This window comes from Rutidosis leptorrhynchoides, chromosome 3 (assembly GCF_046630445.1).
Source record: "Rutidosis leptorrhynchoides isolate AG116_Rl617_1_P2 chromosome 3, CSIRO_AGI_Rlap_v1, whole genome shotgun sequence".
Classification (NCBI taxonomy): Eukaryota; Viridiplantae; Streptophyta; class Magnoliopsida; order Asterales; family Asteraceae; genus Rutidosis; species Rutidosis leptorrhynchoides.
This window is the reverse complement of record NC_092335.1, coordinates 642,370,961-642,396,773: the sequence shown is the minus strand read 5'-3', so window position 1 is coordinate 642,396,773 and position 25,813 is coordinate 642,370,961. Positions and strand designations below refer to the sequence as shown.

Here is a 25,813-nt window from a genome sequence, read left to right as displayed (position 1 = left end):
GGGGGTTTTGGGGTAAGTTTGAGTCATGAGTACTCAAAGGTGACTAACCTAGGGTTTTGAAATGTTAAATGTGTTTATGAGCCTTAAATTAGTTAGTTAACTACTGGCACGCCTAGATGTTATGTAAGTGGGTGTTATTTGGGTATGTGGTGACCCGAATGGGTGTGTAAACCTCGAAATGGGTCAAACGGGTCTTTGATGACCTAAGTTGTTAAATAAGTATGTTATCACACTAAACTTGTGATTATATGGGTATTAAGACCATAATTGGCTAGCGTTAGGGTTTTGTCGAAGTTGACCCAATTTTAGGGTTAAGTGTGCAAAAGGGTCGGAATTGCACCAAGGGTCCAAATGATGCTAGGTTGGTGAGTGAGTTGGTTGACCAACTTGATTGTGTGTTTGATTATGTGCCTAATGTAATAGGTACGTTACGTTGAAGGTTTCAAGCTCGGCTAACTTTCATAAAAGACTATAAGGTGAGTGGAGTAATTATACGTATGTGTATATGGCGTATTTATTTGTGAATGTTATGGTATGAACCATCGAGCCGGTAGTGCCATAACATGTATGTGACGAGTATCAAAGTGTGAAACACGAGTCGGTAGCACTATAAAATCATGATGTGAACCACGAGCCGGTAGCATCAAATGTGAACCACGAGCCGGTAGCACTATAAAATAAAGTGTGAACCACGAGCCGGTAGCACTATAAAAGAGTATGACTCAAATGCGTATGGTGTGAACCACGAGCCGGTAGTACCATAGCGTTTATGGTTAACCATATGGGGGTTTGTTGACTGTTTAGCATATCATATATATATATATATATATATATATATATATATATATATATATATATATATATATATATATATATTGTGTTAAGTATATGCTAATGCGGTTTTGTGATATTGTACAACTTGTTAGTATTACGAGTATGATGACATGCTATTTGAGTTACAAGTTTGTATGCGGTATTGTGTAAGTGGTTGCAAGTAAGTAGGTTATATATGTATATGTGTAACTATTGTACTCACTAAGCTTTACCTTACCCTCTCGTTGTTTACCTTTTTAGGCTCCGGCGTGGATAAGGGCAAAGGTATTTGGTTGGATTAGTGACTCTCGGGGGATTAGCTTTTTGGAAGTTCGGCCAAGATTTGGGTAGTTTAACCTCAAACACCATGCTCTAGTGTCGTTTGGAAATTAAACTAGAAAGGTCGAAACTTGTATTTTGTACGAAACGTGTAATTCGGGCCGATGTGGGCCCGGCGATGTAAAACTTCTTTTGATGATGGAAATCTCTTATTTTAACTTATTATGACTTGTTGTGAAAAGGTTTTCATTTAAAAGTGTCGGGAAGCGGGTTTTCCGCTCATGTAAGTTGGACCTCGGAGACAACAGACTTTAGTTCATTTGGACGCCGTCCAAGACTTCTTTGCTGGACGCCGTCCAAGACTTCTTTGCTGGACGCCGTCCAGATGTATTGCATCAGAATTTTTTTTTTTTTTTTTTTTTTTGTGTGTGTGTGTTTTTAAGATAACGAAGTCGGGTCGTTACAGCTAGTAAAATCCATCTCTGCTTCCGCCCGTGGACTAGGCCTCACGCCGAACCACGCAAAATCTTATGTCTTTATTTATTGCTTAATTGTTCTATTAATTTCTCGGGTCTTAAAAATGCGCTAAATCACAACAGTTTTCGTGGCTAATTTTTCATCTAGTGTTGGTACGGTTGGGTCTATGTTTTTTTTATTGAGTCATGGGTGGTTAAACACATTCACGAATTGATTGATGTTGCCTTTGTTGATTCGGGTTCTAGCTCGAATATTAAAGTGTGGGTTAATGAGTTAAACGACCCATATGTTATTAATCGTATTCTAGAAGTCGGGATTGGTCTAGATTGGGTTAAAGGACTGAATAGTGAGGTGAGAGGTGCTGAAGAGGTTTATGATGGGGTTAATGTGATTGATTGTGGATTTAATGTGGGAGTTAGGGAGGTTTTTTTGAGAAGGATGTGATTGAGAAGGCAACAAGGGCAATTGTTGATGAGATGCAAGTAGGCGCCATGGGTCCTCGTGGTTAATGTTCGTTGAATCAACATATGTTTGCTGCCACTGTATCTAATGGGTTGGGTGATAATCCCATGGGTGCGGTCCCGGGTTGCAGTTTGGATGTTGCTGGGCCGGGTAAGGTTGGGTCTGATGGGAAGGGGGTTGTATCAAGTGCTATGTTTTATATGATAAATATTTATGGTCCTTAACACTCGAATTATAAAGTTTCACTTTGGGTCGGTTGAAGAACTTCATCACTGATCATCAAGGGGAATTTATTGTTTTTGTGGATATGAACGAAGATAGAGAAGAATGAGAATGTAATGGGTCTATTTTTAACCCATCGGAGGCTGAGGTGTTTAACAGCTTTATTGGAGATACCGCACTAATTGACACTCCTTTATGTAGCCGTAAATACACTTGGATTAATAAGAAAGCCACAAAAATGAGCTAGATTGATAGAGTAATGGTGTCTCATGGGGTTATAGATTCTATACCCGATTTGAAGTTGATTGCGTTAAGTAGATGTTGGTCGGACCATGTTCCTCTTTTGTTCCACAATTTGAAGTTGGACTTTAGCCCGATCCCCTTTAAATTTTTTCACTCCTGGACTACACTTTATGGGTTTGATGCTTTGAAAGAAAAGTGGCTGAATGGGGGAATGTTGGGTCTTTCATGACAAACCTAAATCTCTCAAAGGCAATATTAAGGAGTGGATTGCTGTAGTATACGGTATACTACATAGAAATCATATGAATATGAATAACCAACCAAAAAGCTCAGGGCCTAAATGAGATTAAACTACAATTGTTGTTAAACATATCCCATAAATCACTGGATGGTTTCAGTTTCAAGTATGAACTCGGAGTCTAAGAGGTCAAAAGTTTAGGCTATGTGGAAAATCAAAATATTCAAAAGTTTTACCAATTACTAATAAAGTTTTATCAAAATATTAATGGCTTTATATACCTTTCAATTATCACGCGCATGGATTCAAATAAATAATAAATTTATTATAAAGTTCATTGGAGAAATTAAAATATTACTCCACTATAGACTAACCAAAGCAAAAGCATCTATATATGGCTTCAAATATATTTCTTTACCAAAACCATCGATAGACGTATTAAATATTTATATTAATAGCAATTATTACTAACTAAACAAAGTGGAAGTGTCTATTTAAGAATTGCGTTCTATGTTGTCGTTTGAAATAAAGCACAATTCCTACCTAACACACTATAGATATGAACTACGTAATAGACTTTTTATGAGTATATATACCTAGAGTGGATATGTCAGTTTTATCAAAAGCATACAAACAATCTTATCAATTCAATTCATAGATATTCTCTTCTTCTTTTCAAATTTCGTTTGACTGATATTGTTTCTTTCTAGCTTCAATTCATACTTGGTCGTTTAACATCGATCGACCAATTTCTCACCTTTTATGTATTGACATTCACTTTTTAGCGTTATCTCAGTGTTTATCTCTAGTATCATATCATTTTCTGTTTTAGAACATAATGATTCTTGAACTAATGATTATGAAAGCTCGTTTCTTTCTTGCTGGAATGATAAACTACCTTACTTCCATCGATATTGTTACCGCAATTGTTAGAGCAACTGTTGCTGCCACATTTGCTTATGTGTTTGGCAAAATACTCAACCCATACTTTGATGAGCCCTTAAAAAAGTTTAGATTCATGTTGGATTGCACTGAATTGGTTGAGAAGTTCGGGAAAGAAGTTGAAAAGCTCAAAGCTATGGAGAAGAAAGTGCAAGAACAAATAGGCAGCGCCAAAGAGAATGGAGATAAACTCTTATCTGATGTTAAAAAATGGGTGGAAGAGACCGAAAAAGAAATAATCACAGGCGACAAGTTTGTTGAAGATTTTAAAGAGAGTGAGAAGGCCATTTATAGGTGTTGTGGTATAGTATGGAGTCATTGGGGCATCCTTTATTCTTCTGGAAAAGAAGCAACAGACAAGACATCGATTCTTGTCCGGCTCCTAAAGGATGGCAAGCGTTTTGAATCAAAGGTCTCCAATCCTACTCCTCCACCCAACCGACTTGACGTCTACCAAAGTGAGAACTTTTGTCATACCACTACCCAAGAATTAGCTTTGAATCAAATACTTACAACTATTGAAGACGAAAACATCCAAATTATAGGAATCTATGGCATGGGAGGTGTGGGGAAAACAACCTTAGCCATGGCAGTTGCTGCAAGATCAAAGACGGATTTTGATCTCGTTGCAATTATAACGGTCACGCAAAAGGCGGATGAAACCAAGATTGAAAAGGACGCTGAAATTGCAAAAAAGCGAATACAGGAGGGGGACAAGGTTCTGATCATAATAGATGATGTATGGGAGGCTTTGAATCTAGAAGATTTGGGCATCCAACATGGGCCTAATTGCAAGATTTTACTGACTTCCAGAAGCAAAGATGTGTGTGTTGATATGTATGCTCAAAAAATTATTTGTGTGGAGCCTTTGACAACGGAAGAAGCGATGCATCTTTTCAAACATGTGGTTGGTGAAAATGTGGTGATGGAGTCCGAATCGAATAACAACGTTGCAATGGAGATTGTTAAAGAATGTGGTGGATTGCCACTAATCATTAAAGTGGCTGGAAATTCTTTGAAAAATAGAGATGTCAATGAGTGGATGAGGGCTCTTACTCAAGTACGTAAAAATGTACCGGTGCATATCTCCCTGTCGATGAAGAGGGCATTTTCTCATTTGAAGTTAAGTTATGATTATCTTGAAGACGAAGAAGTTCAATGGTGTTTTTTAATGTGTAGTATGTTCCGTGAAGATGAAAGCATTTTGTTGGAAGACTTGGTGTTTTATGGGGTTGGGCTAGGAAAATTTAATAGACTTGATACCATGGAGGATGCAAGACAGAGGGTTAGAGATGCAGTGAACATCCTTACATCTTCAGGCTTGTTACTGAATGTCGACGACAAATGCAAAACAAAAATGCACGATGTTGTTCGTGACGTGGCGTTGTTAATTGCATCGAAAGGCAAGAATAATCTTTTGGTAGAGGCCGGGAAAGGCTTGACAAATTGGCTGCCTAGAAACACTCAAGTAGAACTGCACACCGGTATCTCACTTACCAAAAATAAGATCGTTAAGCTTCCTGATAAGCAAATTCACTTCCGACGCCTTGAAGCTTTCATTATGGATGATAATAAATTTGATATGGTGAATTCTGAAGAGTTCTTTCGGGGAATGAGAAAATTGAAAGTTTTAAATTTGGCCCGGAATTATATTGAATCCCTACCTCAATCACTAAAGCTACTCACAAAGCTTCGCATGCTCAATCTTGATGGAAATTCATACCTTGTTGAAATCAAGATACTTGGTATGTTAAAAGACCTTGAGATTCTAAATATCAGTCGAACTGGTATTAGAGAAATTCCACAAGATATTGGTGAGTTGGAAAATTTAAGAAGGCTTGAAGTTATTAATTGCAGACTTCTGAATTACGTAACACCAGGTGTAATATCAAACTTATGGAGGTTGGAAGAGTTGTTCATTGAACTCAAGGACCGTGTTACAACTGCTGAGGTAAAGTCTTTATCGAAGCTCACTTTTTTAGTCTTGAGTGTGGAAAGTTATGATCATATACCTCAAGATTTAGATTTTAAAAAACTAAACGGATTTTTTATTAAGATCGGACAACGCTTTCGAAATAAAACTCCCTCAATTTCAACAAGTCAACCTAAACTAGTTTTTGGTGAGTCTGTTATTAGTTCTTCATCCTTAGGGTGGATGATGAAACTGATTGAGGTAACCCGGCCTCATATAGTTCTAACATGCGTAGACAATTTGGAAAACATATTTCCCTGCCTGTATAGAGAAGAATTCGATAGATTAGAGAAAATAAAGTTGGAATCTTGCCCCAATGTTTCATGCTTAGTTGAAGCTGACATGGAAGTCGAAAGAGGGAAAAAGCTTTTCTCAGAACTGAAATACCTCACTTTGAAACATCTGAATAATTTGGAGGTTCTGTTTAACTGTTCGCTTGATAATATAAGTCTTACCAACCTTGTCAAATTTGATATGGTTGGAGGCCTTTTTGTCAGTAAAAAGTTAAAGAGACTATTTCCGGTAAGTGTAGCACAAGGACTTGTAAAGCTCAAGGAGATAAGTATTAGTCATGTTATTTATTTAGAGGAAGTGATTTGGGGTGAAGCTGAAATAGTTAATAACAACGATGCAACTCTGGTTGAGTACTTCCCTTCTCTTACAAAGATATCTTTTCATTATTTATTAAATCTTGAAAGGTTTTGCTCTGGGAGGACTTGTATCATTAAATATCCATCATTGGTTGACATACAAATTGAAGGATGTCTAAGTATGATGACATGGGGACCTGGAACCTATGAAACCCCCAAGCTTGAGTTTTTTAATGATGAGCGACTACATATTGAATCTAACGCCCTTAATAAGGCTGTGGCTCATATGTATTCAACAACACCAATCAGTTTCGCTCAGAGGTGGTATGGGGGATATAGGATCATTCATTATCTTACCCAAAGGTAAAGAGATTACTTCTGTAGGAATTGGAAAGAACGGTAAAGAAGGTGAAAAACAGGAAGGAGATCGAAGATAACGAATAAGTGTTGTTTATGTTTGCTCCTTAAAATAAGTTGTATGCATGTGTTAAGCAGATTATTTTATTTTTCCTTTTCTTTTCTATCTTTTCATGTATCTGTTTCTGTTCCTTCTGTGTTTAATATTATCTTGATATATGTAGATGTAACTAGTTGCAGAGCCCTCGCTTCGCGCCGGGGGCTCCGTTTTGAATGCGAGTTAAAAAAAAAGTATTGATCTATTTTGTAAAAAAGAATTTTTTTCGACATCTAACATTGAAGGGTTGTTCCTTTTGTGAAAGTTGCTTCTTTTAGCGTTCGGGTTTTATTTTAAAAAAAAAAAAGTTAGTAAAGTGGGGATTCGATTTGTATTTTAATAAAAGTTAGAGGGTTAAGTTTGTGAAATTTGAAAAAAATATACGTATAAAGTGGTAGTTCGATTTCTATTTTAATAAAAGTTATGTAACAACCCAAACCAAACCACGAACAACCCGCGTAAAAATAACAAAAAAAATTTTTTTTGCTGGAACATCATATGGCGCGGCTCGCCATATGGCCGCACGGCGCGCCAAACTGGTCTGTCCCAAAAGTCATGAAACGCGAAAAAGATCGGCCACTTCCCGACATAATTAGACAAAACGCTTTTAACAACATAATCAAACATGTAAAATTAACACAATTCAAACATAAAATAAGTTTTACAAAGCGGGGCTCACTTTGGCCGTTTTACGAGTTTAATACATAACGTGAGTTTCGACCACCAAAAGTTTAAGTACCAAACGAAACGATGAGCATGGTGGTTGGGATTAAACTACCCAAGTCATGGTCAAACTCCAAAAGCTAACACATCCAAAAGGCGTCCCCTAACAAGCGGGATCTCTAATCCAACCGTATGCTCTTACCCTTATCCACGCCGGAACCTATAAAATGGTAAACAACGAGAGGGTAAGCTAACGCTTAGTGAGTAGAATAAATATATACATGCATATAAAACTTACCTACTAGCATCCACGCTATCATAAACGCATACAAACGCATAACGTCTCAATAAACAAGCTAGTATCGTCAGTTCGTACAACTAGCAACATAAATAGCATAATACTCATAATAATAATTAAATGCTAACGTCAACAACTATAAACCATGGTTAACCAAAATCTTCGCAAGGGAATGACTTCGCGAAACAAGTCATCGATGTTCTTAACAACCGTTAGCTCCCAAAAACGGCTATGGTATGCTAACCCCCGAGGTGTTCCAAAAACGGCTATGGCATCACCCCCAAGTGTTCTCAAAAACGGCTATGGCATCACTTGATCAACGTGTGAGTAAAACACGGCTATTACTCACAATCATGTACACAAACACGGCTATGTGCACAATAACTCGGATAATAACGTGGGAGTAAAACACGGCTATTACTCGCCACTATATGCACAAACACGGCTATGTGCATAAATATAAAACGTGGACAAAACGGCTATGTCTCACAACTATGGTCACAAAACGGCTATGTGACACCATTAATACGGCATGTAAATCATATACATACATATATAGATTTTCCACTCACCTCAAAGTCTTGATGAGAGATAATCAAGTTCGGAAATCTTCAATGTAACGTACCTATTACATTATACATAATATCAATCACAAACTCAAGTCGGTCAACCAACTCAAACTCCATTCTATAGTCATTTTGACCCATGGTGCAATCTCGACCCATTTGCACCCTTAACCCTAATATTTGGGTCAATCATAACCAAAACCCTAATATTTGCTAAATTAGGTCTTAAAACACTTTTCAACACAAGGTCCATGCATCTTATACATACACTAACCATCTTAGGTCCATTATGACCCTTTTGACCACTTAAAAGTCAATATACCCATTTCGGGTCATCCATTAACCCACTAAACACCCATTTACATTTATATAAGCGTGCTAGTAATTCAACTAACCAATTTAAGCTCATAAACATAATTTAATACTTTGAAAACCCTAGTTAGTCACCTTTGAGTCCACATGACCCAAATTCACCCAAAAACCCCTAATTCACCAACAAATGGGTTTTATGTGCAACACTAACCCTTAATACAATTAAAGTAAGAAATTAGGTTTTATAACTTACCAACACAATCACCACGTAGCTAGCGACTAGATGAACAACTTTAATGCTTGCACTTAGACCCGAAATCGGCTTCTTCTTCCTTGATTTGAGTTCTCTCACTCTAGAAAACCCTTTCTCTCACTAAATTAATTTGGAAGAGGTGAAGTAGGTGAAAATAGTGTTATGAGGCTCACCAAACTGAATCTAGGGCCTTAAAGTCGGCCCTTTAGTGAATCTACCAATTTGCCCTCAAAATATCTAATTAAATAGAAAGGAATCTGTCACAGACCAATGGCGCAGCGCTCCAAAGGCCTGCGCGGCGCACCACTCCCCCAGATTAGATTCTTTCCCCTTTTTAAGATGTACAACCAAACCCCACTTCAATTATCTTAATTACACTTATGTACACTACAAATAAACGGGTCTTACAACTCTCCCCCACTTGAATCGGAGCGCGTCCTCGCGATCCAAGCCGCATGACAAGAAGGAAGATAAACCAACACAAACTCTTCGGGCTCCCAAGTAAACTCGAAACCTTTACTACGACGCCATTGAACTTTAAAAGTTCTCACCTCTTTATTTCTCAACATTTTCACCTTCTCATCAAGTATAGCAATCGGCTCTTCAACATATTCTAACTTATTGTTTAGCTCAATTTCGTCTAATGGCATCCATGAAGAATCATCCGCAAGACATTTACGGAGATGGGAAACATGAAATGTATTATGAATCCCCGCAAGCTCTTCGGGTAATTCCAAACGATACGCGACTTCACCAACGCGAGCTAAAACCTTAAATGGCCCAATAAACCGAGGAACTAACTTTCCCCATTTTCGAAACCGAATAATACCTTTCCACAGCGAAACCTTAAGCATCACCATGTCACCTTCTTGAGATTCGATCGTTCGTCTACGCTTGTCGGCATACGACTTTTGTCTATCTTGAGCCTTTTTCAAATGCTCTCGAATCGTAGCAATCTTGCTATTTGTTTCCAAAACCAAATCGGTGCTCCCGATTTCCTTTTGTCCCACTTCACCCCAACAAATCGGAGTTCGACACCTCCGCCCATAAAGCATCTCGTAAGGTGTCATCCCAATACTAGTGTGATAACTATTATTGTACGAGAATTCCACCAAAGGCAAGTGCTCATCCCAACTACCACCGAAATCAATAATACACGCTCGTAACATATCCTCCAATGTTTGGTTCGTACGTTCGGTTTGACCGTCCGTTTGAGTATGATACGCCGTGCTCAATTTCAATTGCTTTCCCATATCTTCATGAAACTTTTCCCAAAACCGAGATGTAAAACGGGTATCTCGATCCGAAATAATAGATATAGGAACTCCGTGTCGAGAGACGACTTCCTTGATAAACAACTTAGCCAAAGTCTCTGACGATATCGCTTCCTTAATGGGAAGAAACAAAGCGCTTTTCGTCAATCGGTCAACTATCACCAAAATCGAATCAAATTGGGTTCTCGCCGTTTTAGGTAACTTTGTGATGAAATCCATGGTAATGTGCTCCCATTTCCATTTCGGGATTTCTAACGGTTGTAACTTACCATACGGCTTTTGGTGCTCGGCCTTAACTTGCAAACACGTGACGCATTGTTCAACATACTTCACAACATCACGTTTCATGCCCGGCCACCAATAATCTTTTCTTAAATCTAGATACATTTTCGTCGCGCCCGGATGAATGGAATACTTTAACTTATGTGCTTCATCAAGTAGCACTTGTCGATAATCACCCATCTTAGGCACCCACACTCTTCCTTGAAAAGACAACAAACCACGCGAGCCCATAGTAATGAACTCCGATTGCCCCATGAATCGTTCTGCATGCTTGTTGTGAATGTAAGCCTCTATTTGAATCACACCAAGTTTTTCAATAAAATCGTTAGTAATAATCATACGTAAGAATCCCAATCGTAACGCCGAGTGATGACTCTTTTGACTTAACGCATCCGCGACCACATTCGCCTTGCCCGGATGATAAAGTATTTCGCAATCATAATCTTTCACCACATCCATCCACCTACGTTGCCGATAATTCAAATCTCATTGATTGAAGAGGTGTTTCAAACTCTTATGATCCAAATAAATCGTACTCTTGACACCATACAAGTAATGGCGCCAAATTTTCAACGCATGCACAACCGCCGCCAACTCAAGATCATGAGTCGGATATCTCGTTTCGTGCTCCTTTAGTTGTCGAGAGGCATAAGCTATGGCTTTACCTCTTTGCATTAGAACACACCCGAGCCCATTTAACGAAGCATCACAATAAACCGTCATGTCTTCCACTCCTTCCGGCAACACTAACACCGGAGCTTGACACAATTTCTCTTTTAGCAATTGAAAAGCAATTTCTTGCTCGTTCTCCCAAGTAAAGCTCGCGTTTTTCCTCGTCAATTTCGTCAACGAAGAAGCGATCTTAGAAAAGTCTTGGATAAACCGACGATAATAACCGGCCAATCCGAGAAAACTTCGGACCTCTGTAGGCGTAGTCGGTTGTCTCCAACTCTTCACCGTCTTGATCTTCCCCGGATCTACTTGAATACCGTCTTTGTTCACAATGTGGCCAAGGAATTGAACATCCCTTATCCAAAATTCACATTTGGAGAACTTAGCATACAACTTCTCCTTTCGTAAAGTCTTCAACACATCACTCAAATGACGTTCATGTTCGTTCATACTTTTCGAGTAGACTAGTATGTCGTCAATGAACACAATCACCGACTTATCCAACATAGGTTGGCACACTCGGTTCATAAGGTCCATGAATGCCGCCGGTGCATTCGTAAGTCCAAAAGGTATAACTACAAACTCAAAATTCCCATAACGTGTTCGAAAAGCCGTTTTCTCAATATCTTCCTCACGGACCCGCATTTGGTGATAGCCGGACCGTAATTCAATTTTAGAGAAATACGTCGCACCTTGGAGTTGGTCAAACAAATCGTCAATCCGAGGCAATGGGTAACGATTCTTGATCATCACTTTATTCAACTCCCGATAATCGATGCACATCCGCATGCTACCATCCTTCTTCTTCACGAATAAAACCGGAGCGCCCCATGGCGAAGCACTCGGTCGAATGAAACTCTTCTCAAGTAACTCTTGGGTTTGATTTAACAACTCTTGCATTTCCTTCAGTGCTAAACGATAAGGGGTTTTAGCAATGGGAGTAGCTCCCGGGACCAACTCAATGCGAAATTCAACTTGTCTTTCCGCCGGAACACCCGGTAACTCATCCGGAAAAACGTCTTCGAATTCACTAACCGCCGGAATTTTATGAATGGGTGGTGGCTCATCACGAGTATCAAAAACATGGGCAAGAAAAGCCATGCCACCACTAACTAGAAAATGACGTGCCCGTGCAAAAGAACATATCGGCACGAGTCTTCTCCGCCTATCACCATGAATAATTAACTCTCCCCCACTTGGGGTTTTCACCCGAATAGATTTTTCATGGCATGCAATATCGGCTCTATTATGATCGAGCCAATCCAAACCCACAACAATATCAAAATCGCCCAAAGTCATAGGGATTAGATCAATTTTAAAGTTTTCGGAACCAAAAACAACATCACAATTCTTACACACATCAACCACTAGCACCGTACTGCCATCCGCTATTTCGACTTTAACCGGACGACTTAACTTAGCTAACGGTCTATCAAGTTTAGGCACAAATTTTGGAGACACAAACGACAAATTTGCACCGCTATCAAAAAGAATCCTTGCCGGATTAGAGTTAACCATAAAAGTACCTGAGACAACCTCGTTCGATTGTTTGGCTTCATCATTGGTCATCAAGTAGTTGCGACCCCTAGCCGTGCCCGCCGCCTTTTCTAACTTCTTGACATGATCATTATTCAAATCGGGACATTCCGGCCTCTTGTGCCCCGCTTTACCACAATTAAAACACGTGACCGACTTGGTCAAACAATCACGGGTGTAATGACCCGGCTTCCCACAACTATAACAAGTAGGCGTAAAAGTATTCGAACCACCCTTCTTCACACTTCCGACGCTTTCGGTCCCCTTCTTGTTCTTGTTCTTCTTGTTTAAAAAGTTTGAAAGACTATAACCTTCAAACTTCCTTTTAGAGAAAGCGAAATCACTCTTTCTTGGAACCTCCGGCTCAAAACCCCGAGCCAACTCAAATAATTCATCAAAAGACTTAGCAATACCCCGACTAATCTTACCCTTGAACTCATCATTCAAAGTACGGTAGAAATCCTTCATTAGCTTGTGATCATCACCAACATATTCCGGGCAAAAACGAGTCTTTGCCAAGAAGGTAGACTTGAGAGTAACCAAGTCCATTGAACCTTGTTGCAAATTGTGCAACTCGTCCCGGATTCTATCAAGATCGGAAGAAGTTCGGTACTCTTTGAAAAATTTCTTCTTAAACTCCTCCCAAGTCAAGCTCATACATTGCTCTTCACCATATAAATTGATTTTATCGTCCCACCACAACTTAGCTTCTTCCCGCAACATACTAGAACCATACCTCGCCTTCTTTTCGGGAGGACATTCCGCGGTACGGAAAGCTCCCACAATATCGGAAATCCAACATGTGCTTTTCAATGGATCTCGCACCCCATTAAACATCGGGGGTTGAGCATCTTTGAAATTTTTGTAGTGGAAGTCCCGTCACCCTTCACCTCCTTCACCACGAGGATAAACATTTCTAGCGTCAAGTGCCTCATCCACAGTGGCCTTCATTCGTTCATTAATTAAATCGGTTATTTGCTCATCAACCGTTTCCTTGAAAATCTTTCTCACGCTAACAAGAAAATCCTCCTTGTAGTTCTTCAAGATGGCCTCAACCTTGGCCGTGAATTCGGAGTCCTCGGTTGTACCTCCGATATCGTTATCGTGTCCGTTTCTCGTCTTCATTCTATAAAACGGAAAAGGTTAAACAAAGAACGAAAGGACATAACACGTAAGTATATACATATACACCACGCTACCCCATCTTGCTCAACAATCGCCGTACATTGCTTGTTTGATACGATTTGCACCCGTGACAATAGTAGCTAATCATTGTTACGCGAGCACGTCGCATTAACTCGCTAGTATAATGTCCATCTCGCTTGATGATTGCTAAACATAACACAAAACAATTAGCACAAGGTTAGTTCACATAAACCAAAGCACTAACAATTCCCGATCTGACCCAAAGTCCTACAAGTCCCGCATAAAGCGTACACACAATAAAGTCTAAGTCTAGGCACCTATCTCAAGTCGCCTAAATCCCTTAGACCATGCTCTGATACCACTTGTAACAACCCAAACCAAACCACGAACAACCCGCGTAAAAATAACAAATTTTTTTTTTGCTGGAACAGCATATGGCGCGGCGCGCCAAACTGGTCTGTCCCAAAAGTCATGAAACGCGAAAAAGATCGGCCACTTCCCTACAAAATTAGACAAAACGTTTTTAACAACATAATCAAACATGTAAAAGTAACACAATTCAAACATAAAATAAGTTTTACAAAGCGGGCCCACTTTGGCCGTTTTACGAGTTTAATACATAACGTGAGTTTTGACCACCAAAAGTTTAAGTACCAAATGACACGATGAGCATGGTGTTTGGGATTAAACTACCCAAGTCATGGTCAAACTCCAAAAGCTAACACATCCAAAAGGCGTCCCCTAACAAGCGGGATCTCTAATCCAACCGTATGCCCTTACCGTTATCCACGCCAGAACCTATAAAATGGTAAACAACGAGAGGGTAAGCAAACGCTTAGTGAGTAGAATAAATATATACATGCATATAAAACTTACCTACTCGTATCCACGCTATCATATAACGCATACAAATGCATAACGTCTCAATAAACAAGCTAGTATCGTCAGTTCGTACAACTAGCAACATCAATAGCATAATACTCATAATAATAATTAAATGCTAACGTCAACAACTATAAACCATGGTTAACCAAAATCTTCGCAAGGGAATGACTTCGTGAAACAAGTCATCGTTGTTCTTAACAACCGTTAGCTCCCAAAAATGGCTATGGTATGCTAACCCCCGAGGTGTTCCAAAAACGGCTATGGCATCACCCCCCAAGTGTTCCCAAAAACAGCTTTGGCATCACTTGATCAACGTGTGAGTAAAACACGACTATTACTCACAATCATGTACACTAACACGGCTATGTGCACAATAACTCGGATAATAACGTGGGAGTAAAACACGGCTATTACTCGCCACTATATGCATAAACACGGCTATGTGCATAAATATAAAACGTGGACAAAACGGCTATGTCTCACAACTATGGTCACAAAACGGCTATGTGACACCATTAATACGGCATGTAAATCATATACATACATATATAGATTTTCCACTCACCTCAAAGTCTTGATGAGAGATAATCAAGCTCGGAAATTGTAAGATCCGGTTTTCTCAGACAGATGGGACGCCGTCCAAATGGGGGGGACGCCGTCCCAGATTAAAGGCCTGGACGCCGTCCAACTTTCTGGACGCCATCAAGAATGGCTGACAGACAAGCCTTTTTGCTTTTTAGAAATTTTAGATGGGCATTTTGGTAATTTCACGTTGTAGACGAATTAAAGGCCCTAGATCAGTTTTGTTGAGCTTCATTACTCCATTTCCAACCACCAAACCTCATCCACTTCAATTCTAGAGTGAGAGTGCATTTAAGTGTGAGAAAGCTCAAATAGGAGAGGAAGAAGCTTGTTTCGGGTTCTAGCTCGAGCATTAAAGTTGTTCATCTCCTCGTTAGCTTTGTTTTGTTTGTGGTGGTAAGCCCTACACTTGATTTCCTTAGTTTAATGTGTTTAAGGGTTAGGGTTTGGGTTAGTGTTGCACATAAAACCCATTTGTGAGTGATTTGGGGGTTTTGGGTAAGTTTGGGTCATGAAGACCCAAATGGTGACTAACCTAGGGTTTTGAAAGGGTAAATGGGTCTTAAAGGCCTAGCAAATCACTAGTACACTTATAGTTAATGTTAGTGGGTGTGATTTGGGTTGTGGGTGACCCAAATGGGTGTGTTGACCTAGAAATGGGTCAAATGGGTCTTTGATGACCTAGGTTGTCTTGCATGTATGAAAACGAGTTAACTATGTTGTTAAAAGTGTGTTAAGACCTTAATTGGCTAGAGTTAGGGTTTTGGGTGAAATTAACCCACTATTAGGGTTAAGGGTGCAAAATGGGTCGGAATTGCACTTTGGGTCAAAGGACTCTAGAATGTTGAGTGAGTTGTTTGACCGACTTATGTTGTGATTTGATTATGTTCTAAAATGTAATAGGTACGTTACATTGAAGTTGCAAGTTCGGTTATCTTTCACGAAGACTCTAAGGTGAGTGGAATAATTATATGCGTAGATATATAATGTGTTTATGTAACAACCCTCACCTTTTGACTTCTAAATTACTGAATTAACCCTAGGGTTATATGTCTGACTATATGTATTAAGGGTTGTTATATACAATTAAATATTGACCGAATAGTAATTTTTAGTCAACAATGTACGCTTAAATAAATAATATATTATTAATTTATATAATTTGACATAATTTAACTAAGTATATAAACTTTGTATCACTTTTATTATTTAGTTAATGTATTATATATTTAACTATATAATAAATCCAATTATATATAAATGTAATAATATTTACAAACTTACTAAAACTATAGTTTAGTAATTAAAATTATAATTATTATTAAAAATACAAAATACCGAATTATTTATTATTTTTATGCAAAATTTGTATTTATTAATTAAAAAAATAATAAAATAAAATAAAATATTATTGACAAATATTCTTGGAAAAATATTAAATAAATTTGTTTATTTATATAAAAAAAATCCTTAAAATAAATGAAAAAAATAAATAAATAAATAAATAGATAAATAAATAAATAAATTACTTTTTAATTAAAAAATGTAATGGAAAAACTACTTTTATTATTTTATTTTGTGCATTATCCCATGACCTAACATTTAATACTTTTTAATTTTAAAATCTCATTAAGAATTAAAATATTTCTTTTTATTTTAACTATTTTATTCTTTTTACCTAATTTTTTCAAGTATAAATACCCCACATTTCTCATTCAAACTCACACCAAAATTTCTCTCATTCTCTCTTTGAAAAATTACTACTAGTAAGTATTCTTTTCTTACTTTTTATTTTTTTTACTTTTTACTTTTTACTTTTTACTTTTTACTTCGGTTATTATTTTTACCGAAACATGTAAATAATGTTATAAATTATATGCAATTAAAAATAAAATAAATAACATGTATACACTATTACTATTACTAGCATCTATAACCTACTACTTATATTGTAACATAAAAACATTTTAGGATATGTATTAGAGATGTATAGATCTTCGAACTTTCTTGACGAATGGTTTCTATGAGATTCTAGGCAGAGAGTTTGGATTTCCGATTTAAAGGGTCCTATGGCTCAAGCCCCTAGATCTAAATTAGCCATTCGAAGGGAAATGGGTGATTGGAAGCTTATCTAATACGGCAAGTATGCTAAAATGGAAAACACTGATAAAAGTAGAAACTCTCTAGTCATAGAAACTTAGTAAAATAAGAAACTTTCTAAAAATGTAAACTTTATAAAAATAGTAACTTACTAGGAATAGAAACTTAGTAAAACAAACTATACTTAAACACATACTTAAACTTAAACATGGGCAAAATGCTTAACTACTCTTAAATGTCAATAGGTTGACTTTCCTGCTCACTCGTTCAACTCTTTATTCTGAGAAATAACTCTCTATCTACTTACTAAGGTGAATTCATAGCCCCTCTTTAATTTCTAGCAAACTTACTTACTTTTACTTGGGGTGAGACACATGCTGTTTTTACTTTTTACACTTTAGACACAAGTACCAAACTGTTAAACTATGCTATACCCGGTTATGTCCGACTAAGTCCCTACAGTGATATTTTTAATTGCTGCAGCATGCTTAATTATTGGGGGTAGGCCTATCGGGAGTAACATCCCCGATACATTTGACCAAGTCATTGTATTACTTAATAATGAAATTAAACCGACAAGGACAGACACAACTTGTCATGGGGCAAAACTTGAACGTTTAGTCTAAATATCACGCATTGGCATAAGTTTTTGATCCTGCGGGAGATCAACTTTACAAACTAAATCTTGTGGTCTAAAACAACGGTCAAACTTTTTGTTAAACCTATGAACTTCACTCAACCTTTTTGGTTGACACTTTAGCATGTTTTATCTCAGGTGCTGTTTGATTCAAGCTCTTATACTTACTGCTTATGTGATGCTACTTGGACATAGGATCAAGAGATATCGCATTTATTACTTATGCATGTGAACATTTACGTTATTGTTATTCCTGTCATTGTAACGACATTTCATTTTCCGCTGCGTACTCATTAAAGTTAAATTCATCATTTAGTATTGTTCTCGTTTATTATAATATGTTGGTATGTTTTGATATTAGTGACGTTCCTTCCAGACCCTATTGGGAGGACGTTACAGATTGGTATCAGAGCATAACCAGGCTGTTATAGAGAACCAGGATTGCATTTTTATGTGTGCCTTACTTGTTAGCTAGGGTGCCTTAGCAATCTAGGAAACTATAACCTTTTCTGCCTTAGAATTAAAGCACTTAGGATTGCCCCATAATCTTAACGATTATGCTTTAATAAACTTGACTTAAAGATTCTAATCAAAATATCCTTCCTAATGTTAAGATGTCTAATTATCATCAAAAGACCAAAATGAATTTTTTCAAGCCAACCGAAAAAGATACTGAAAGGTCTTCCACAGAAAGACCAGTCCAAAGTCCACCTTATGGCTTTGGTGGTCCTCCCTCACCAAATTATAGCCCAAATACTACTCTAAAGTTACATGGGTCTCCTGAATACTATCCAACCCCGAGGAATAAAGACAAGAGGAAATGTTTTGAAGAAACTGGGCCGTCAAAGAAAAGAACCCGGTCTCCTTTCTACGATGAAGTTGATGCCAAGTACGAGCTCATGAATCTGCGAAAAACTACCGATGACCTAATTCGCCATATTGCAAGGATCGATTTTCAAATGAAGGAAAAAGACCTAGCGATCAAGAAGCTCATGGAGGAAAATGCTGAGCTAAAGAAAGAGATTATATACATACATTTGTTTTATCCCATGACCAATGTGGACTTTGGTTTGCACCCTTACAAGAAATGCCCGATGGGGGAAGCAATCTCTCTCCTACCTAAGAGAAGATGTTGACTTTAGATTGAGGATGGGGGAAAACCGCGTGAATAATCAACTTTCTATGAGGGACCACAAGTACCATGTAATCAACAATGGTGTTTCTAATCTTTATGATAATCTCGAATTCCTGCATGAGAAACAAAAGGCGAAGAATGAGAAAGTTGAGAAGTTTATGAAGAAGGTTGAGGACGAGAAGAAGAGATATGAAGACTACTTCAATCTTAATATTTCCTAATTTATTTTTCCAAATTTCTTATCTATGTAAAGGCTATGCCTTAAACTATTTCTATTTCCGAATCGTGTAATAAAGGCTTGTTTAATGCCTCGTTCTTAATAATATAAAGTGTTTCGTTCATATCATATTCATCTTTATCCCGCTTAAAAAGTCTTCAAACTTATGACCTATCAGATTTATCAAACTTCTATACACCCTTATGTAGTGGATAATCATGGTTCGTCCAACTGCACCAACTCTTACCACGATGTCTCATAACTTTCTCGTTTGACCACGTCCATTTCATAACTTTCACAACTTCCATAACTTTCAAAGGTATGAAAGTTGACCAATTCTATAAAGACTGCAACTTAAAACTAGCCAACCATGACTCGACAAGTTCGTAACTATTTTCATGGATGACGTTTTGATCTGCTCCAAGAGTGAGAAAAAACATGAGCAACATTTGCAAATTCATTCTTAAGAAGAAGAACAACTCTACGCAAACTTTTTCAAGTGCAAGTTTTGGCTTAAAATCGACATGTTGTCTATCCAGCTAAGATTACTGCTATCCTTAATATACTATATTAGAAATCATCATTTATCATATCCTGACCTTATGGAGTGACCTTGGAATGAAAATATGAATTAGTGAAATATAATGACGGTGGCCAACGTGATTATATTACGGTAATTCATAGAAAAATTCTAATATCATGACGTATGGAATAGAAAGTGATTCAAAGAAAACTCTCAAACTATCTGTTCAAAAATCCAAATACAAGAATAAAAAAGATCATCTTGATATTAGTAGATACCAAAGACTGCGAAGCATATTCGTCAATTTTTGGGACTTTTCGGTTACTATCGGAGATTCATAAAAGATTTTTCCCTTCTTGCCAAACCTCTTACGAAGCTAACTCAAAAAGGAAGAAGTTTGAGTGGTCCGAAGAACAGGAATCTGCTTTCAAGATTCTGAAAGAGAAGTTGACCACAGCCCCGATTCTATCTTTACCTGAAGGTACTGATGATTTTGATGTTTACTGCGATGCCTCAAAGCAAGGCTTTGGTTGTGTTTTAATGCAACGTGAAAAGGTTATTGCCTACGCATCTAGACAGTTAAAGAAACACGAGGAGAACTATATCACACACGACCTTGAGTTAGGTGCCGTGGTATTTACATTAAAGATATGGAGACATTATCTATATGGTACCCAGTTTACGGTGTACACTGACCATAAAAGTCCTCGACACATCTTTGATCAAAAACAGCTGAATATGAGGCAAAGATGGCTCGAGTTATTGAACGATTATGACTGTAAGATGGAATATCATCCTGGCAAGGCAAACGTAGTTGCCGATGCCCTTAGTCGAAAAGACGATGTTAAACGTGTTCGTGTCTTAAACCTGAAAATCAAATCAAATCTTATATCACGAATCTGCGAAGCTCAACTGGAAGCTATTAAACCAACACTTATCGAAGGTGAAGGACCTATCGGTTTCGAGAATCAACTCCAAGTGAAAGCTAATGGTACACGGTACTTTGGCAACAGAATTTGGGTTCCTCGCTTCGGTAATCTCCGTGAACTAGTCTTGGATGAAGCGCGTAAGACAAGGTATTCTATTCATCCGGGTTCCAGTAAGATGTACCACGATGTGAAGGAATTCTACTGGTGGCCTAATATGAAAGCCGACATTGCTACTTATGTTAGTAAGTGTCTCACTTGTTTGAAAGTCAAGGCTGAACATCAAAAGCCTTCTGGTCTGTTGACACAACCCGATATTCCGCAGTGGAAGTGGGAATGTATCGCTATGGACTTTATTACTAAATTGCCCAAGACTTCTAGTGGCAATGATACTATATGGGTCATAGTAGATCGTCTTACTAAATCTGCTCATTTCTTACCGATCAAGGAGACCGACAAGATGGAGAGATTGTCACAACTGTATATCAAAGAAATTGTCTCTCGTCATGGTGTTCCTATATCAATCATATCCGATCGCGACAGTAGATTCACTTCCAGATTCTGGAAATCCTTACAAACTGCTCTTGGAACTCAACTCGACATGAGTACTGCTTATCATCCGCAAACCGATGGTTAAAGTGAATGAACCATTCAAACATTGGAAGATATGCTTCGCTCTTGTGTTATCGACTTCGGCAAAGGCTGGGATAGACATTTGCCTTTGGTTGAATTCTCTTACAATAATAGTTACCACTCAAGTATTAAGGCTGCACCTTTTGAGGCCTTATACGGACGAAAATGTAGATCCCCACTGTGCTGGGATGAATTAGAGGACAGACAGTTAACTGGTCCTGAAATCATACACGAGACAACCGAAAAGATAGTTCAGATTAAGAAACGAATAGAAACTACCCGCATCCGACAGAAGAGCTATGCTAATAAAGGTCGGAAAGATTTGGAATTCCAAGTTGGTGACAAAGTCATGTTGAAAGTATCCCCTTGGAAAGGCGTCGTTCGTTTTGGTAAACGAAGCAAACTAAGTCCGCGTTTTGTTAGACCCTTCAAGATTACTGAAAGGATCGGACCCGTGACTTATTGATTAGAATTACCTGCTGAACTTAGCAGCGTACACGACGTATTTCATGTCTCGAATCTTAAAAAGTGTCTCGCTGATGATACTCTCGTTATTCCTTTAGATGACATTCGCATTGATGATAAAATGCACTTCATAGAGGAACCCGTAGAAGTCATGGACCAATCTGCTAAACGCTTAAAACAAAGCACCATACCTATTGTTAAGATCTGTTGGAATTCACGACGTGGCCCCGAGTATACCTGGGAACGTGAAGACCAAATGAAACAGAAATATCCCCATCTCTTCTCAACCGCTGATGCATCCGAGAAGTCTACCTAAAACTTCGGGACGAAATTTTTATTAACGGGGAGGTACTGTAACAACCCTCACTTTTCGACTTCTAAATTACTGAATTAACCCTAGGGTTATATGTCTGACTATATGTATTAAGGGTTGTTATATACAATTAAATATTGACCGAATAGTAATTTTTAGTCAACAATGTATGCTTAAATAAATAATATATTATTAATTTATATAATTTGACATAATTTAACTAAGTATATAAACTTTGTATCACTTTTATTATTTAGTTAATGTATTATATATTTAACTATAAAATAAATCCAATTATATATAAATGTAATAATATTTACAAACTTACTAAAACTATAGTTTAATAATTAAAATCATAATTATTATTAAAAATACAAAATACCGAATTATTTATTATTTTTATGCAAAATTTGTATTTATTAATTAAAAAAAATAATAAAATAAAATAAAATATTATTGACAAATATTCTTGGAAAAACATTAAATAAATTTGTTTATTTATATAAAAAAATCCTTAAAATAAATGAAAAAAAATAAATAAATAAATAAATAAATAAATTACTTTTTAATTAAAAATTGTAATGGAAAAACTACTTTTATTATTTTATTTTGTGCATTATCCCATGACCTAATATTTAATACTTTTTAATTTTAAAATCCCATTAAGAATTAAAATATTTCTTTTTATTTTAACTATTTTATTCTTTTTACCTAATTTTTTCAAGTATAAATACCCCTCATTTCTCATTCAAACTCACACCAAAATTTCTCTCATTCTCTCTTTGAAGAATTACTACTAGTAAGTATTCTTTTCTTACTTTTATTTTTTTTACTTTTTACTTTTTACTTTTTACTTCGGTTATTATTTTTACCGAAACATGTAAATAATGTTATAAATTATATGCAATTAAAATTAAAATAAATAACATGTATACACTATTACTATTACTAGCATCTATAACCTACTACTTATATTGTAACATAAAAACATTTTGGGATATGTATTAGAGATGTATAGATCTTCGAACTTTCTTGACGAATGGTTTCTATGAGATTCTAGGCAGAGAGTTTGGATTTCCGATTTAAAGGGTCCTATGGCTCAAGCCCCTAGATCTAAATTAGCCATTCGAAGGGAAAGGGGTGATTGGAAGCTTATCTAATACGGCAAGTATGCTAAAATGGAAAATACTGATAAAAGTAGAAACTCTCTAGTCATAGAAACTTAGTAAAATAAGAAACTTTCTAAAAATGTAAACTTTATAAAAATAGTAACTTACTAGGAATAGAAACTTAGTAAAACAAACTATACTTAAACACATACTTAAACTTAAACATGGGCAAAACGCTTAACTACTCTTAAATGTCAATAGGTTGACTTTCTTGCTCACTCGTTCAACTCTTTATTCTGAGGAATAACTCTCTCTCTACTTACTAAGGTGAATTCATATCCCCTATTTAATTTCTAGCAAACTTACTTACTTTTACTTGGGGTGAGACACATGCTGTTTTTACTTTTTATACTTTAGACACAAGTACCAAACTGTTAAACTATGCTATACCCGGCTATGTCCGACTAAGTCCCTACAGTGATATTTTTAATTGCTGTGGCATGCTTAATTATTGGGGGTAGGCCTATCGGGAGTAACGTCCCCGATACATTTGACCAAGTCATTGTATTACTTAATAATGAAATTAAACCGACAAGGATAGACACAACTTGTCATGGGGCAAAACTTGAACGTTTAGTCTAAATATCACGCATTGGCATAAGTTTTTGATCCTGCGGGAGATCAACTTTACAAACTAAATCTTGTGGTCTAAAACAACGGTCAAACTTTTTGTTAAACCTATGAACTTCACTCAACCTTTTTGGTTGACACTTTAGCATGTTTTGTCTCAGGTGCTGTTTGATTCAAGCTCTTATACTTACTGCTTATGTGATGCTACTTGGACATATGATCAAGAGATATCGCATTTATTACTTCTGCATGTGAACATTTACGTTATTGTTATTCCTGTCATTGTAACGACATTTTATTTTCCGCTACGTACTCATTAAAGTTAAATTCATCATTTAGTATTGTTCTCGTTTATTATAATATGTTGGTATGTTTTGATATTAGTGACGTTCCTTCCAGACCCTATTGGGAGGACGTTACAGATTGGTATCAGAGCATAACCAGGCTATTATAGAGAACCAGGATTGCATTTTTATGTGTGCCTTACTTGTTAGCTAGGGTGCCTTAGCAATCTAGGAAATTATAACCTTTTCTGCCTTAGAATTAAAGCACTTAGGATTGCCCCATAATCTTAACGATTATGCTTTAATAAACTTGACTTAAAGATTCTAATCAAAATATCCTTCCTAATGTTAGGATGTCTAATTATCATCAAACGACCAAAATGAATCTTTTCAAGCCAACCGAAAAAGATACTGAAAGGTCTTCCATAGAAAGACCAGTCCAAAGTCCACCTTATGGCTTTGGTGGTCCTCCCTCACCAAATTATAGCCCAAATACTACTCTAAAGTTACATGGGTCTCCTGAATACTATCCAACCCCGAGGAATAAAGACAAGAGGAAATGTTTTGAAGAAACTGGGCCGTCAAAGAAAAGAACCCGATCTCCTTTCTACGATGAAGTTGATGCCAAGTACGAGCTCATGAATCTGCGAAAAACTACCGATGACCTAATTCGCCATATTGCAAGGATCGATTTTCAAATGAAGGAAAAAGACCTAGCGATCAAGAAGCTCATGGAGGAAAATGCTGAGCTAAAGAAAGAGATTATATACATACATTTGTTTTATCCCATGACCAATGTGGACTTTGGTTTGCACCCTTACAAGAAATGCCCGATGGGGGAAGCAATCTCTCTCCTACCTAAGAGAAGATGTTGACTTTAGATTGAGGATGGGGGAAAACCGCGTGAATAATCAACTTTCTATGAGGGACCACAAGTACCATGTAATCAACAATGGTGTTTCTAATCTTTATGATAATCTCGAATTCCTGCATGAGAAACAAAAGGCGAAGAATGAGAAAGTTGAGAAGTTTATGAAGAAGGTTGAGGACGAGAAGAAGAGATATGAAGACTACTTCAATCTTAATATTTCCTAATTTATTTTTCCAAATTTCTTATCTATGTAAAGGCTATGCCTTAAACTATTTCTATTTCCGAATCGTGTAATAAAGGCTTGTTTAATGCCTCGTTCTTAATAATATAAAGTGTTTCGTTCATATCATATTCATCTTTATCCCGCTTAAAAAGTCTTCAAACTTATGACCTATCAGATTTATCAAACTTCTATACACCCTTATGTAGTGGAGAATCATGGTTCGTCCAACTGCACCAACTCTTACCACGATGTCTCATAACTTTCTCGTTGACCACGTCCATTTCATAACTTTCACAACTTCCATAACTTTCAAAGGTATGAAAGTTGACCAATTCTATAAAGACTGCAACTTAAAACTAGCCAACCATGACTCGACAAGTTCGTAACTATTTTCATGGATGACGTTTTGATCTGCTCCAAGAGTGAGAAAGAACATGAGCAACATTTGCAAATTCATTCTTAAAAAGAAGAACAACTCTACGCAAACTTTTCCAAGTGCAAGTTTTGGCTTAAAATCGACATGTTGTCTATCCAGCTAAGATTACTGCTATCCTTAATACACTATATTAGAAATCATCATTTATCA

The 25,813-nt window shown here is 37.1% G+C and overlaps 1 protein-coding gene across 1 annotated transcript; it reads left to right on the top strand.

Moving 5' to 3' along the window:
- Nucleotides 1–2,096: 2,096 nt before the first annotated feature.
- Nucleotides 2,097–6,158, top strand: LOC139902428 (disease resistance protein UNI-like). Its single transcript, XM_071885056.1, has 3 exons — nucleotides 2,097–2,207; nucleotides 3,567–5,627; nucleotides 5,980–6,158. The coding sequence occupies exons 1-3, from the start codon at nucleotides 2,097–2,099 to the stop codon at nucleotides 6,028–6,030; spliced, it is 2,223 nt and encodes a 740-aa protein (XP_071741157.1). The 3' UTR covers nucleotides 6,031–6,158.
- The last annotated feature ends 19,655 nt before the right edge of the window (nucleotides 6,159–25,813 follow it).